Source organism: Leishmania panamensis (genome assembly GCF_000755165.1).
Source record: "Leishmania panamensis strain MHOM/PA/94/PSC-1 chromosome 35 sequence".
Classification (NCBI taxonomy): Eukaryota; Euglenozoa; class Kinetoplastea; order Trypanosomatida; family Trypanosomatidae; genus Leishmania; species Leishmania panamensis.
In genome coordinates, this window is record NC_025882.1 from 678,162 (window position 1) to 692,170 (window position 14,009).

The following is a 14,009-nucleotide window of genomic DNA, read 5'->3' on the forward strand; positions in this document are numbered from 1 at the left end:
ACACACGAAAGGAAAAGCGAAATGGAAAAAAAAAAAGGTACGGGCCGGACTACTCATACTGTACATTAATGTGGGAGAAGAACGGAGAGGGAGATGCACAGGGCACAAGGCAGGGACCAACTCACGACTCACTTCTTCATCACTTCGGTGCTCTTGGCTCTCAGTGCGAGGTGAGAGGAACGTGGCTACCTCTCTCCCTCTCCTTTTTACAACAGCACAAACAGCGTCGCACACGCACCCACACAGAGGCATCCTATTTCACGGGAGCAGGTGCCCCTGTTTCGCGTTGGTGCAGCGTCGTTCGGCACCCTCGCACCCACCCTTCGAGTTCAGCGCGTTTCTGCTTCGGTACCTGGCGCTTGATCCTGGGAAGGACCGAAGTCGCTGTCGAGGGGCCACCGTTGGCGGAGTGAAATGGCGTGTCGTCAGTGTTCCGGTCATGCATCCGCTGCAACGCAGGAGGCCCGCCACGATCACGTAGTGCCGGTGGCGTATGAGCCGCGCGAGTACCTCGGTGCGGCGGTGGCAGTGCAGCGCGCACAGGGCCTGCAACAACTTGCCTAGCGGACGTCCGAGAGGTGTTGCCGCGTTGGCTAGCCTCAGGCGGCTGCACCAGCTCCAGGTACCGCGCAATGAAGGCGCAAAGGTGCGGTGCACAAGGGTGAAGCTCCTTGCAGGAAAGCACGTCGCGCAAGGCATAGCGGCCCTGATCGAGCTTGAGGCGGCACAGGGCACGGTGATAGTAAAACTGCGGGTTTTGGCCGTCCGTCTTGATAGCATTGGTGAACTCCGCTTCTGCCTGCTCTGGCTGGCCCTGGGCGAAAAGCTTCCGACCCCACAAGTCGTGTAGCGAGGCGATTCGCTGCCGCGCATCACGCTGGCCTGGCGCAAAGCACAAGACCGACTCATAGTCAGCGAGCGCCGCCTCAAAGGACTCCATTTTGGTATAGCAGTCGCCACGCGCCAGCAGCACCAGCACGTTGTCTGGTCGCCACTTGAGCGACTCAGAGTAGTAGGTGACGGCGTCCTGCATTTCGGCCTCGCCGTTCAAGGACAAGCCGATCGTGAAGAGCACCTTCGTCATGGCCTCCATGGCCTCCTTGTGCTCACCGTTCGTCTCTCGCACGCAACGGAACAGATCCTTGACACTCTGCTTGGGCTTCCCCGCCGAAAGGTTCAGCTGGGCTCGGCGGAACAGCAGGTCAATGTCATTCGGGTAAATGCCGAGGCAGCGGGTGATGCTGGCCTCATTGTTGCTCGCGAAGGCTGCCGTGCGGTACCGCGCGTACAGCTCGGTGAATAGGTACTTGGCAACCGCCAGCGACTCCGGCGCGGCTGCGCTGGGCGGCGACGGGGACACGGTGTCCCCTCGTCCACTACGCAGCACCTCATCGAGGTTGCCGTGGACTTCGGTCGGGGCCTTGCTGGAGTCGGGGTTACCCGAGTCCGCCTTCTCCTGCACCTCTAGCAGCATTCGCGCCTTGCGGAAAGCTTGGCGGTTGCAGTAGAGCTGAACCAGAAGCGCCGCCGCCTGCGGACGCCACTGTAGAAAGACGGCGAAGTGCGCCTCGAGCAGCGCCTCCGCCTCTTCATCGCGCTGCAGCGCCATAAGGTACACGCCGCGATGCAGCGAAATTGTCGGGTCGGTCAGTAGCTGCGAGGACTTGCTCACGTACATGTCGTTTCTTCCGCCCTCGCCCGCCCGTGCGGCATCGTCCAGCAGTTCCAGGGCCTCGGTGGTGCACCGGAGAGCTTGCTCGACGCTGCCTACCCGATACAGAGAGAGTCCTAAGGCGTCCAGCACTCCCGCAAGGCGCGCGCGTATGTCCTTCACAGTGAGCTCCGCACGCGGTGCTTGTGAACGCGGTGCCAGCGATGGCCCCGCGTGAGCCGCTGCCTCCACTGATTTCGCCAGAGGTCGCTGGGGCTCGGAGAAGCACGCTGCCCTCTCCACCGAGTGTATACCGCCTGCAACGTAGGGGGTAGAGGGGTCCGACGGGCTGTGGTCTTCGACAGCCGTGAAGGATGCAGGCGTAGCTTTCTGCGCCGCCTCGAAATCATATTCGTGTGTCTCCTGACTACCATCTGGAAGGGCAGAGAAAAGCGTTTCCTCCCCACTTTTCAGCCACTCGCCTGCCGGTGAGTTTGACGCGTCAGAGCGACGGTTGTCTGCAGCAGAGACTCTGTCGTCAGTGTCTGTGTGGATTCCGTTAGCGCGGCAGCAGTAGTCATCCATCTCTTTCTTGTCCAGCGACCACAGTGTCCGCCAGTAACAGCGAATGGCGGACCGCAGGTCACAGAGAAAGACGTAGCACTCAGCGAGCGCAACGATGGGCCGTACGTTTTCGACATCGAAGAAGGACGCTTCCTGGAAGAGTTGAATTGCCTCGTAGACGAGTCCCTCTTGTAACAGGCGCATGCCCGCCTCGTGCTTTTCGCGCACCTTGAAGGCGGTGATAGACGACGCCGGATTCCCCCGCGTGCCACCGTTGAAGGGGGAAGAAAAGCATATCGCCGGCATCGCCTCGCCAATAATGGTGATCGAGACTGAACGAGGAAGAAGAAAAGGAACAGAGAAGGTCAATGTTGCCGTTTGCTTCGTGTCTCCGGCAATCCAGATGACCTGAAGGGACGCTCCACCACAGAAAAACAACGATGATGAGAGAAGTCCAGGTGCGTGGCAGTGTGTGGCTAGGCATGAGTGTCGCCTGCCTCTGACTGGGTGTGCAGCTATTGGACTACAGCCTTGGGTCTCCAAGCAGCTGCGATCGGCTTGAACGGCATACGGCAAGCCCGCAGCAATGGGATAGCGGGGGAGATGATGATGTAGAGAAGACGAAGAAGGGGGAGCGAGGCAAGTTGGTGGGGCTGAGACGACGACTGCGACATCGTGAATCGGAGAGTGGGTGATGCGCTGGTGCAACGCGCGCGCCACATGGGGATGACGCTGACCGCATATACCAACACGCAGAGTTGTTGGCCGCGCAGCAACAGTAGGTATACAGAGCGAGAGAGAGAGACGTAGGATCCGCTCTACCGAAGCAGTGTTGCGGAGGTAGGTTTTGCGAGATCTGCGGCTCGGTGGTTCATCGACCTCTGACGTTTTGCTGGGCCACGCAACTCGTGCGCGTACGTGGTTGCCGTTCGCTTCGTTAGGGGGTCCACACTCAGCAAACGCTGAGGAAAGAGGGAAGGGCAGGAGAAGGGGGAAGCGATGATGCTGCGAGGACGGAAAGGGAAGGGGGAGGAGGCTTGTGAGACAGCCGCACAAAGACAAGACGAAGAAGAGTTATTTGGAGTACAGAAGCGGCGCAGTGACAGCGTAACGTGCACACGACTGCAAGCATCTGGACGTGCAATGCGCTCCTGCATATCGGAGGGGCCAACCTGCGCAAGCGAAGGGAACGGCGAAGTAACATCCACGCCGGTCTTGCATGCACGGAGATGCCCACGTGCATGCAAGACCGAAGACACAGTCTGCAAAGTGCACACGCTTCTGAATACAGCGACTCTCAAGCGCTCCTCTCCCGCGTGTGCCGCTGTCGATGACCTCGCCGCAATGTCTTGGTCGACGCCACTTTTGTGGACGTCCTCGACTCCTTCCCGTCTCGACTCTTCTTCTTCGCGCGCTGAGATGATGAAGACGAGGGTGCGGGGTGAGCCTCACTAGTACTCTCGCGTGATCGAATTTCGTGCTGTGAGCTCTTCTTCCCCTCCTTGCAGCAATCCCTCAGCCTCCTGCTGTGCCGAGTGCCGTGATCATGGCCTGAGCGATCCCTAGAGGACGATGTGTGAGGTGAGGAAGAAGAGGACTCCCTCGCGTCGCCGTTCTTGCTGCGGCGTCGACTCTTTCCATCCTGCTCTCTCTCGCCGTCGCTGCGGTGGCGCTTGCGCTTGTCCCTGTTGTCATCGTGTCTGCTGAAACTCCTCTTGCGTTTTGCGTCTTTGCTGCTGACAACATGGTCTGCATCACGATCCCGCTGGCGGCGCTGCGGTGGTGAATCTTTCCCTGCCAGTCGCTTAGACCTCTTCGACGCAGCTGCCGTCGCGTTGTTGGTCGTCGTCTCCGCAGCCATGAGGATGGGACGGTAGTCGGCCTGGGTGCTAAGCTCGTAGCGGTACTGGTTCACCTGATTCTCCTTGATACGCTTCCCGTAGCGCGTGAACTTGGCCATGCCGGGATCGGGACACTGCAGTTCCTCGTGTCGCGGCCACTCCGCCTCGTAGCGCCCCACGCGACCGGCAATCGGTGTCGTCAATGCTACCGAGGCGGGGATCGGCACCACAGGCGGTGTCAGGCCGGTAGCTACCGGCAATGAGCTGTTGCTCGGACCAGTCAGCGCGTCCAACTGTTTCGCAAGTAAGGTGGACTCATGGCAGTAGAGGAAGGTGCTGCCAAAGTCCTCCTCCAACTCGACGAGCTTTCGGCACGCCGTACTGAGGGCCTCGCAGTTAATGAAGGGAATACGCAGTACCCCCTGGTACGAGAAGTTGGCTTCACTAAAGTCGACGTCTACCATGTCCGGGTAGAATTTGCCCAAGAGAGACTTTGGGTCATTCACAGCCTCGTGCAGCTCCTCAGGCAGGGCGTGCACGCTCAACCGCGGCAGCACCGCCAGCAGCTGCTCGACTGGGTGAAGAGGGGCGCTCATGCGCATTTCGACATTCACTGTCGCTGTGAATGCCGCCAAGTCCTGCAGCAGCGGGGCGTAGTGGTACGGAAAGTACCACTCCCACGACGGGCACCCCTTCGTATAGTAGCGCATCACCCACTGCATTCCACGCAGGTACTCGGCACAGCAGAGCCGAATTTGGTTCTCAAAGGCGGCACGATTGATCGAATGATCCCACCCGAACTTCTGTTGGTAGTACGCGTCGCGGTACATCTTGTCGAGGTAGGAAAAACCGAGCGGCTGCTTGTCCACCACGAGACGGGTACGCTCTTTTCGCACAGATGACATGAGCCCCAGCAACACGTCACTGACCTCTTGTGCATTGCTGCGATCTGGCAGTAGCGTTCCCAGCACCTCCGATACTTGCGCCTCAGTCTTGGTGATGCGCTCCTCCACGTGCTGCTTCGCGCGCTCCCTAGCGCGGACGATACCGTAGTACTCCTTCGTCAGCTTAATCATGCACTTGGAAGCGAAGTTCATGAGAAAGATGTGCAGATGGGCGTAGTCCACCTCGCCCAGGTGAGTCAAGTAGCCGTGCAGCGCGAAGTCACGCACATAGTGATCGAGGAGCAGCTCAATGCCACGCGTCTTGATAGACACAAGCGGCACGTGTGGCAGGAAATCGTTACCGACAAAAAAGCAGAGAAAGATGAAGTCATCGACGACGCGCTCAAACTGCATTCCCTCGATGTTTGCGAAGTCCTTCATGAGTTTCGTGCGGTACATCTGTAGGTTAAAGTAGCAGAAGCGGTTGTGATCTGGTTGGAACGTCTCGGTGAGCTGATTGCGCAAGATGCACACGCGCTTCTCATGCGTGGACAGACCAAGGCAGATGAGGTCGGCATCCATTCCGTGAATCACGTGGGTAGTGTTGTAGTCGTAGCCGGGCTGCGAGCGGAGGCCGCGGATGTATTGCATGATCTTGTGCTCACCCTCGCCCGGCACGTGCGCGTCGGAGAAGACGACTGTCAAGTGGCGCCATTCAGCGTCCTCGTTCAGCTTCTTCATAATGTACCACTCCAACGCGAGAGCAACGCGCTCCATGAATGCCGTGGATGGGGTTATGACGTTGTGGTCCCAGCGCTCTCGGACGCGTGGCCGGGGAAGGCTGTACTCGGAAACGATACGGTCCGCGCAGGCGTTCGAGATGGCGTCGCTCTCCAGGCGCTCATCTGCGGCGCGGAAGCGACGGCTACGCTGCTGATTCATCTTGCTACGTGGGGCGACGCCGTCGATGCACAGTACGAGGCACTTCTTGGGACGCACCACCCTGACTAGGAGGTCCAGCTGGTCAAACATGCGCTCAAACATCTCCTCCTCATTCTCTGGCTCCGGTAGCGGCGCCGTGTCGTGGCAGCACGGGTGAATTAACCCGTTCATGTCCACATAGAAGTTGTCGTACGAGTACGCGCTGGCATGGCTGCGCGGAAGCGCCTGACCCTTGAAGGCAGCATCTACCACATCCTGAGGGACGTTGTCGACGCAATCGCCGTACCACCGCTGCAACCACAAAAAGAAGCCGGCAATGCCCATGTGTGCTGAACATGCGTCGCAGCCTATTAATTAGGGTATCTGTTTGGGTGTGTGTGTGTGTGGTGTGAACCTTGGTGCGTAACGCAGGAGACCGGGCTTAGAAATGTGCAGCCTTCACACCTCTGTAGTGCCGTCCAAATAGGCAAAGAGAGAACACACAGCCGCCGACCTGCTCCTAGTGAACCTCCCTCAACGGCAAAACTGTACTCTGTGAGAGTGAGGGGGGAGAAAGACGGAGAGAGGTAGAGAGAAGGTGGAAGAGAGGAGAGATGCATAACAGGCGATGTGTGCTGCTCACATGAAGAGAGAGGAGGCAAAGGAAAAACATACAAAAATGTCTCAGCAGCGGAGGATTCATGAGTGAGCCGAAAAAACACGCGCATGTAAGATGGTTGGACCCACATGTGCACTCTCAACAACCTTGAACAGCAGTGCAGCGATGTAAAAGAGCGAGTCAATAGTCGATGCCCCCTCGAATACGCACGCTTGTCACTAAGCTGTTACTTTTCAAGTTTTGCCTTTTGGAGTGTGCTTGCGTGCTGACATCGTCCCATCAGCTCACCCCCGCCTCCCCCGAACACCGGCAGTCCGAGCGGGTGCTGCAGCAGCGGTCCATGTCAGGTCTAGTGGCAGACAGCAAGCAAGAGGAAATGAAAAGGCAGAAGAGATAGGGACCTCAACAGGAGCGGAGAGGGTATTAGCGACGTCCAAGAAGGAACGGAGGACAGGGTAGAGGTGATGTACAGGCAAAGATGAGCAGCGGTCTACATCGTAAACGAATACAGGACAGATGAAAAGAAAAAATGGCCAAATGAGCCGAGCGAAATGAACGAAAGGCAGGAAGCGGTAAGTAGGCACTGCTGAGAACCCATCAGCATCGCTCAGCAGTGCAAAGCACATCCCTCCATCTGCGCCATCCCACCTCCGTCAAGAACACTATGAGTGCCACAAGTCTTTTTGTTTTTTTTTTTTTGCAACTCCAGGGTGTGCTGCACAACTCCTCATTCACCATGCTCACTCGACTGCTGCACCTTGGGAAATGTCCACAGTAGCTGTGACAGCCGTATCAGCTTTAGCCCCGTTGCCCGCGGGTCCAACGCGTCGGCGTTGTCGTACGACTTCAAAATCGCCTGAGCGCTTTCGTGGAGAAACAGACGTCGTTCCTCCACTGCTTGTAGGGAAACCGCGTGTTGCCGGATCATGGCATCCAGCTCTACTCGGCCAGCGTGAAACATCTCCTGCTTCTCTTGTTGGTGCATTGCCTTCATACTGGCCAGCTGCGCTGCCTGTTCCACTCGCATCGCTTGCAGCCGCTGCGCATGGTGCTGGGTGACGTTCCGCTGCTGCGCTTGGCGCTCTTGCCTTTCAAGTCGGCTTAGCTGAGCCTGCACCCGCTCCGCTTCACGATAGCGATGCTGCCTCACGTACAGCTGAAGTTCACTTTGCAGGTGCTGTACTTCAGATGACCAGGAAAACCCTATGGAATGATCTGCGCTTGTGCTGCGCAGTTCCTCATGTTTGCACATACCCGCCTGCATGAGCTCAGCATGATGATGCTGCTCCGCAGCCGCTAGCATCGTTGAGGCATTCTGCTGGTGCGCCAACACCTTCGCCTTCCAGCGCTTGCGGAGGTTCAACTGCTGCAGCCGCTGACGGTCATTCAACCCCTGCCGCGTGCGCTCCGCCACGGCGTTCCCCTCCTTGGCGATTCGCTTGGCGAGCAGGCGAATGGTCTTCTCCATGCGTTGCATGCACAACTGAGCCAAGTGGTAGAGGCCCGCATTTGCGCAGTCCTCGCGGGCCGCGTCCAGCGCATTGAGATACGCCTTTACCTCAAGCATGTCCGCATGCCAGCGCTGCTGCGTTACAGCACCATTTTCCGACCCGATCGCAGTCGCGCTGATGGTATGGGTCGGGTTTACAGAGAAAAATGCTTTGAGGGGTGGTGAGGAGGTGGCTGCCGACAAAGATGGAGAGGCGGCAGCCTGGACCGCGCCTGGAAGAAGGCGCTCATCCGAATGCACCCTGACGGCGATCGCTGTGGCGCTGTGACCAGCTTGAGCGCTGCCGAACACTGGTGAAGACCTAAAGCTGCGAGCACTGCCGCTCATGGAGAGCGAGGTGCAGCGAGAGAGAGAGAGAGAGTAGTGTGTGAAGAGATGAAAACACTGTACAAACCAGCGATGCAGAAAGGTGTAGGCGTATTCCTGGGTTGAGGGGAAAATGTGAAAAATCTACGCAACTGAGAAAGGAATCTAAGGAGTCTACCAACAATATGTGAATGTTTGTGTATTGGAGCCGTGCGTTGCTGCCACTGCTCAAAGTTGAATTGTTGTGGAGTTGGACGCAGGATAAGGCCCTTTACAGTCGTGAGACGGCTGCGAATGAGTGGAGTGGTTGGCCAGCGTGTAGGTGCAAGACGCACAGAAGGGGTAGGCGATATCACCGACCACCACCGACAGAGAAAGAGAGAGAGGTGTCCGACCAAAAAAAAGGAGAGATAAGTTGACGCGGAGCAACCTTCTAATGTATGCCTTGTGCCTGTGCACGCCTGAGAAACAAGTGCCCCAGTATACGACATCAGAACACCTTCACCTTGACAAGTCTCAGTCCACCAATCACCTGTGCTACACCCTTTGCAAACCGCCCAAGGAGGCAGCAGGATGACAACACGACCCTCGTGTGGGTGCGAAGCTGCCAGTATTGCTGTCAAGTCACAGACGCAGCCCTTGAGCTCAGCTAACAGCTTCACAGAAACTGGTTCTTAAGCCTTCACAACCAAACAGTTTGTGTCAAGGCATCAGCTGTGCGGTACCGCACTGTGCACAGACACCCTTCCATCTGCAGCATGCATGCACCGACATTCCCAGAGACGCCTCCCTAGCGCCTCTGCACGTGCGCCACCACACTGCCCTCAAAGCCTGCCCTGTCCCCCTCGCCCAGCTCACTCGCTGATGATGCGGGTAAGAAATGGTACATACATGTATGTAGACGGGCAGTGCAGCGTCACGGGAGGTCATGGGGTGTAAAAGACAACGAGAAGCTTTAGGGGGGAGGGATGAAGGGAAGCACCTGCTCTTCTTTAGTTGTAGTAAGTATGTACATTGACCCTTACCCAAGCACGTAGTTTTGCGAAGTAAAGGGGGGGAAGTGGGGCGAATGGGGGCCCCTTTCCCTTCCCTCTCTCGATAATTTACACATGGAAGTGTCTTGTATACAGCACCAGTAGGCATTCAAGTCCACATAGACAGACACACGCGTGTACGTGTGCACAAGACTACCTCAAAGCTGATAAATCCCGTCAAGAAATTGTCCGTCAAAGACGGTGCTGTCTGCGTACGTCAACACGCCTGCGCCGTGCGGCACACCGGCGACGTTCACGTGACCGTGGTAAACGCTCCCGTCGGCGAAGCGGGCAACGCCGACGCAGCCGTCAAGAATGCATCCACCTCGCCACTCACACTCCACCGACTCGCCAGACGCGGTAGTGCGGCGACCGTGGCCATGTTGTTTGTTCGCGTGCCACATGCCCTCGTACACGCTGCCGTCACGGAAAACTTGCGTACCGGTACCCTCACGCACCCCGTCCTGCCATCCTCCGACGTACCGTGGCACGGCTGCCTCGGCGCGATGGGGTCCATCCGCTAGCAGTGCTGCCTCAACGTATTCCACAGTGGCGGTGGCCTCAGGGACGCCGCGGTGCCACACGCCGCGTAGTACGTCCCCGTTTGCAAGTCGCAGCGACCCGTGACCGTGCTGAAGCCCGTCCAACCAGCTGCCGGTGTACTGCTCCGCGAAAGCAGTGTTCGTCGCCGTCCCAAGACCCGTCAAGCGGTCGTGCATAAAGATGCCCTCGTAGGTCATGCCCTGCGTGGCACTGTAGTAGGTGCCAGCTCCGCAGCGGCGATTCGCCTTCCAGTTGCCCTGGTAGAAGGATCCGGTGCGCGTGTTGTGCTGCACACCAACGCCGTCACGACAGTTGAGCGCGAATTGACCTTCGTAGATGTCGTCACCGTCTGTCAGCCGGCCCTGCCCACTGCGCACGTCGTTGAACCACTCCCCCTCGTACCGCTCCACACATGGACTCGCAGTGGGCTCGCTCGACTTGCATGCCCGCGGCGGCTTCTGTACAGTCTGCATGCCGTGCCCACTGCGTTTGTCCTGGTGCCATGCGCCTGTGTAGGCGGAGGCGCCGTCCGCTGAGACTGTGGTCCCGACTCCCTCACGGATGTGCAGTATCGCATCCAAGGAGCCGACGTGCCGGTCTCCGTTTGGGAACACATAGGTGCTCTCGACTAGCTCGCCTGCTTGCCAAACGCCATGCATTAGAACACCGTTCGGGTAAGCCTCCTGACCAGCGCCGACGCGGATGTCACTCTGCCACTCGTAGGTGTGTTTGCATCCCTGCGTGTCGGTCCACGTGCCTTGCCCCTGCCGGCACGCCTTCTCTGGATCCCACAAGCCATCGTATGTGCCTCCGTCGTGATACATGACGTGCACGCGTGGATGCATCTCATCGCCAACCCACATCCCATGCACCGTCATGCCATTCGGATATGTGAGAGCACCCAAACCGTGGCGCCGACCGTCTCGCCACTCTCCCTTGTACAAGAGGCCTCCTGGTGTGAGGCATGCTTCGCCACGGCCGTGCGGAACGTGTCGCTCCCACTGCCCGCGGTACCACCTCCCGTCTTGCCGACGAAGCAGACCATACCCCTCGCGGCGTCCACCAACCCACTCCCCGACGTAGGAGCGGTCGCTCCACTGGTAGGCGCCCTTGCCCTCCTTCCGGTTCGCTACCCACTGGCCTGCGTACACCTCCACACCAGGCTGCACCGGCAGCACCTGCCAGGCATCCACCTCACCACTCATGATCTCCGCAACCACAAACGCATCGATGGCGGTGCCGAGAGCTGCGATCCCCTCCGCCGCGGTGGGGTAAGGCGCGACCGGCGGCGTTGGAGACGTTGTCGGCAGCGCCGCGGCACCTGCGCCTGAGGAGCTGCCCGTAGGACTAGAAGCTGTTGGACCTTTGCTCGGCACGGCCGCGCGGTCTGACGTCAAACCAGTCCCGACGTTGTCGTCTCTCATACGAGAGGCCGAAGGAAAGCAGAAGCCGAAGCCCATACGCGCCAGTTCTTCCGGGGTGAGCGTGTCAGGAATGCTCCAGGCAGACCACGGCAAGTTGTGTCGCTCACTAAAGGCACGAAGCAGCATCAAGGGCTGCGCCACAGGCACGCCAGCTGCCACGGCAGCAGGCTGCGAAGTGAAGGTGCAGGTGGCGTCGCGGTCACTGCTGTTGTTGTTACTGGCACTGCTATGCTCGAAGTCCTTCACGTAGCCCCCAGTCAGCGTCATCTGCGACACCATCACTTCGGGCGCGGCGTAGTACTGAAAGCCCAACCCGCTCCGCTGGTCGCCGCGCCAGTCGCCAACGTAGAGGGAAGTGAACGGCACACCTGTCGAGGTTGCAATGGTGCCCGATGTCTGCGCTACCGGCGCAGCCAGCATCGTGCGCAACATCGGCACCGCAAGCACAGCTGCTGCATCGGCCGCCGTCACCTTGCCAGAGGCAGACACGCCGGCAGATCGTACTTTCTTGACGGAAGTCACGTAGTCCCCCGCTGCAGCACCGGTCGCAGCTCGCGTCCCCTCGCCGGTTCGCAGCCACATCGCGAAGAACTCCGACTGCACCCTCACCCGCAGCTGAAAGTGCGACTGGCCACTCGGCTCGAGGTAGTGAACAGCGATGTGCAGCATGTCGGCGCGGTAGGAAGGGTCGGCAGGGTGCAGGACGATTTGCTTAACTGGCTCAGGGGAGATGAGGCGCCACGCCGCGTTGTTCGCGTCCGGCTTGGGGCAGGAGCAACTCAAGAAGAGCGCACAGCGGCTGGCCGTGCTGCTCTCCGTCATGCGGATGACAACAAGAACCGGTTGGGTAAGCGCAACCGTGAAGTACGAGACAGGGTGCTGCGCGCCGACCTTGCCGTCTGCCGGGAAAGGGTTGCTCGGGTCAATCTTAGTTGACTGCGAACCGAGTGGGATGGACGTGCTCATGGAGTGCGAGCGCGGCGACGACGCCACAGGGAACACCGTCGTGGTGAGCATTACCACAAGGGGGTGTTACTAGTCAAGTTGAAGCTGCTCAACAGTTTAGCGAGCGCTTGCGAGCAGCTTTCCAGGCTATCTCGGTCGTTTTCCGTTCTCCTTTGGATGCTCAGGAGGCGAGTGTTGTTGATAAGCTGACGCATGTAGGTTGGTGTGGGTGTGCTAGAGTGGGTGATGCGGTCCTCGAGCAGGAAAAGACAATGGGTGCGTCACCCACGAGCACCAGTGCTCTATTACTCTCTTGTCGTGGGGTGAGAAAGTGGCGTGGGGGGCGCGTGTGTTGCCGACATGTGCATTCTGGCGCAGCCGGGGCACAAATGGAGAGACGACCGGAAAACAGAAACAGTGAAAAGGCAGGACGAGCAGAGTTGCAATAAACTGATTGGAACTGGAAAACAGCGATGCGACATCAGTCCACCACTGGCGCTACTCTTTCCTTCACGTGTGTACTCTCACGCACGTCCGCACCAGAGACGGGGGGTGAGAAACGCTAGAAGCACGTAAGATATACCTACGACCCACATCCCTTGCAAACATCTCAACTGGCCTCGGCAGTGCAACATACATGGAGAAATTGTGGTAATAAATGTGTAGCCCGCCGCATCTGGGTGCTTATCTCCCTGTGTGTCGTCCGATATCGCCCTCGACCTTTTCCGGCATTTTAGAAAACTGCAGTGCTTCAGCTTGACCTTCCGCCTCTGCCACACGCCCAGGCAGGTGCACCCAAGGACGCAGGCACGACCCAATGACACAAAGTAGAACAATTAGGAAACTCGCTGCCAACGCACTCTAGAAAGCGAGCGAACACGCAGTGGGGCCTCACCACACGCACACGCATGTACGAACCGCTGGTTGTACATGAACAGGGATGTACAAGGTCGATGATTACACATTATAAGTACTCTACTCGAAGCAGTACAGCTTCAGTAGTCGTGGGAATAGTCGCCAGCAACAGGGGTAGCAGCACGCCCGAGAATTCCCCAAGCAACAAAGAGAATGGAAAGGGGACCACAAAGAAAGTAAAAAAGTGCGACCAAGGGAGAAAGGCCTTGCAAGAGGAGAGAAGGAAAGGAGAAGGACAGAGAGAGAATGCCATGGTGTCCACCGACACGGAAAGGCAAATGGAAAGCCAAACACACACACACAGACACACACACACAGACACACACACACAGACACACACACACACACACGCACACAAGCGCACGAAAACAACAGCAACTAAAGCGGTGGGAATTAGAGAAAAGAGTGCCACTGTAAGGAGACGCAGATGATAGCATTCATTTGAAGGCTTAGGGGAAAGAAAGGGGGAAGATGAAAATTAAGAGAGAGAAATGGGGGTGAGTGCGTGCAAAACAGTCGAAAGCAAACCAACAGCACCGCCAGTCAGAGGTGAGGGAAACACGCATGGATCAACACCAGCGAAGAAAAAAAAGCAACGGAAAGAGGGTGTGTGAAAAAGTACCGAAACACAAGACATAAGTGGAACACACACACACACACACATACGGTGAGAAAGGGCAAGAAAGAAAAGACGGGAGCACCGATGAAAAACGCTGAAAGACTGGAGAACACCTCAGCCAAGATGGAGAAACAGAAATGAAAGAGGTAGAAGGCATAAATAGCATACCGAGAGACGCAAAATTGCGAAGATGCCTGCAGGAGGGAGGGCGTAAAGAAAAAAGGAGAGGCGCG

At 57.9% G+C, this 14,009-nt stretch overlaps 4 protein-coding genes across 4 annotated transcripts; all 4 read right to left on the reverse strand.

Moving 5' to 3' along the window:
- Window positions 1–253: 253 nt before the first annotated feature.
- Window positions 254–2,521, reverse strand: LPMP_351830 (hypothetical protein; the record flags this gene model as incomplete). Its single annotated transcript, XM_010704818.1, has 1 exon — window positions 254–2,521. One exon carries the CDS (start codon window positions 2,519–2,521, stop codon window positions 254–256), a length of 2,268 nt encoding a protein of 755 aa, XP_010703120.1.
- Window positions 2,522–3,512: 991 nt separating this feature from the next.
- Window positions 3,513–6,206, reverse strand: LPMP_351840 (exoribonuclease 2, putative; the record flags this gene model as incomplete). Its single annotated transcript, XM_010704819.1, has 1 exon — window positions 3,513–6,206. The coding sequence occupies one exon, from the start codon at window positions 6,204–6,206 to the stop codon at window positions 3,513–3,515; it is 2,694 nt and encodes an 897-aa protein (XP_010703121.1).
- A 1,001-nt stretch (window positions 6,207–7,207) lies between these two features.
- LPMP_351850 (hypothetical protein) lies at window positions 7,208–8,317 on the reverse strand (the record flags this gene model as incomplete). The annotated part of the gene is made up of 1 exon (XM_010704820.1): window positions 7,208–8,317. The coding sequence occupies one exon, from the start codon at window positions 8,315–8,317 to the stop codon at window positions 7,208–7,210; it is 1,110 nt and encodes a 369-aa protein (XP_010703122.1).
- A 1,171-nt stretch (window positions 8,318–9,488) lies between these two features.
- Window positions 9,489–12,314, reverse strand: LPMP_351860 (hypothetical protein; the record flags this gene model as incomplete). The annotated part of the gene is made up of 1 exon (XM_010704821.1): window positions 9,489–12,314. One exon carries the CDS (start codon window positions 12,312–12,314, stop codon window positions 9,489–9,491), a length of 2,826 nt encoding a protein of 941 aa, XP_010703123.1.
- Between the last annotated feature and the right edge of the window lie 1,695 nt (window positions 12,315–14,009).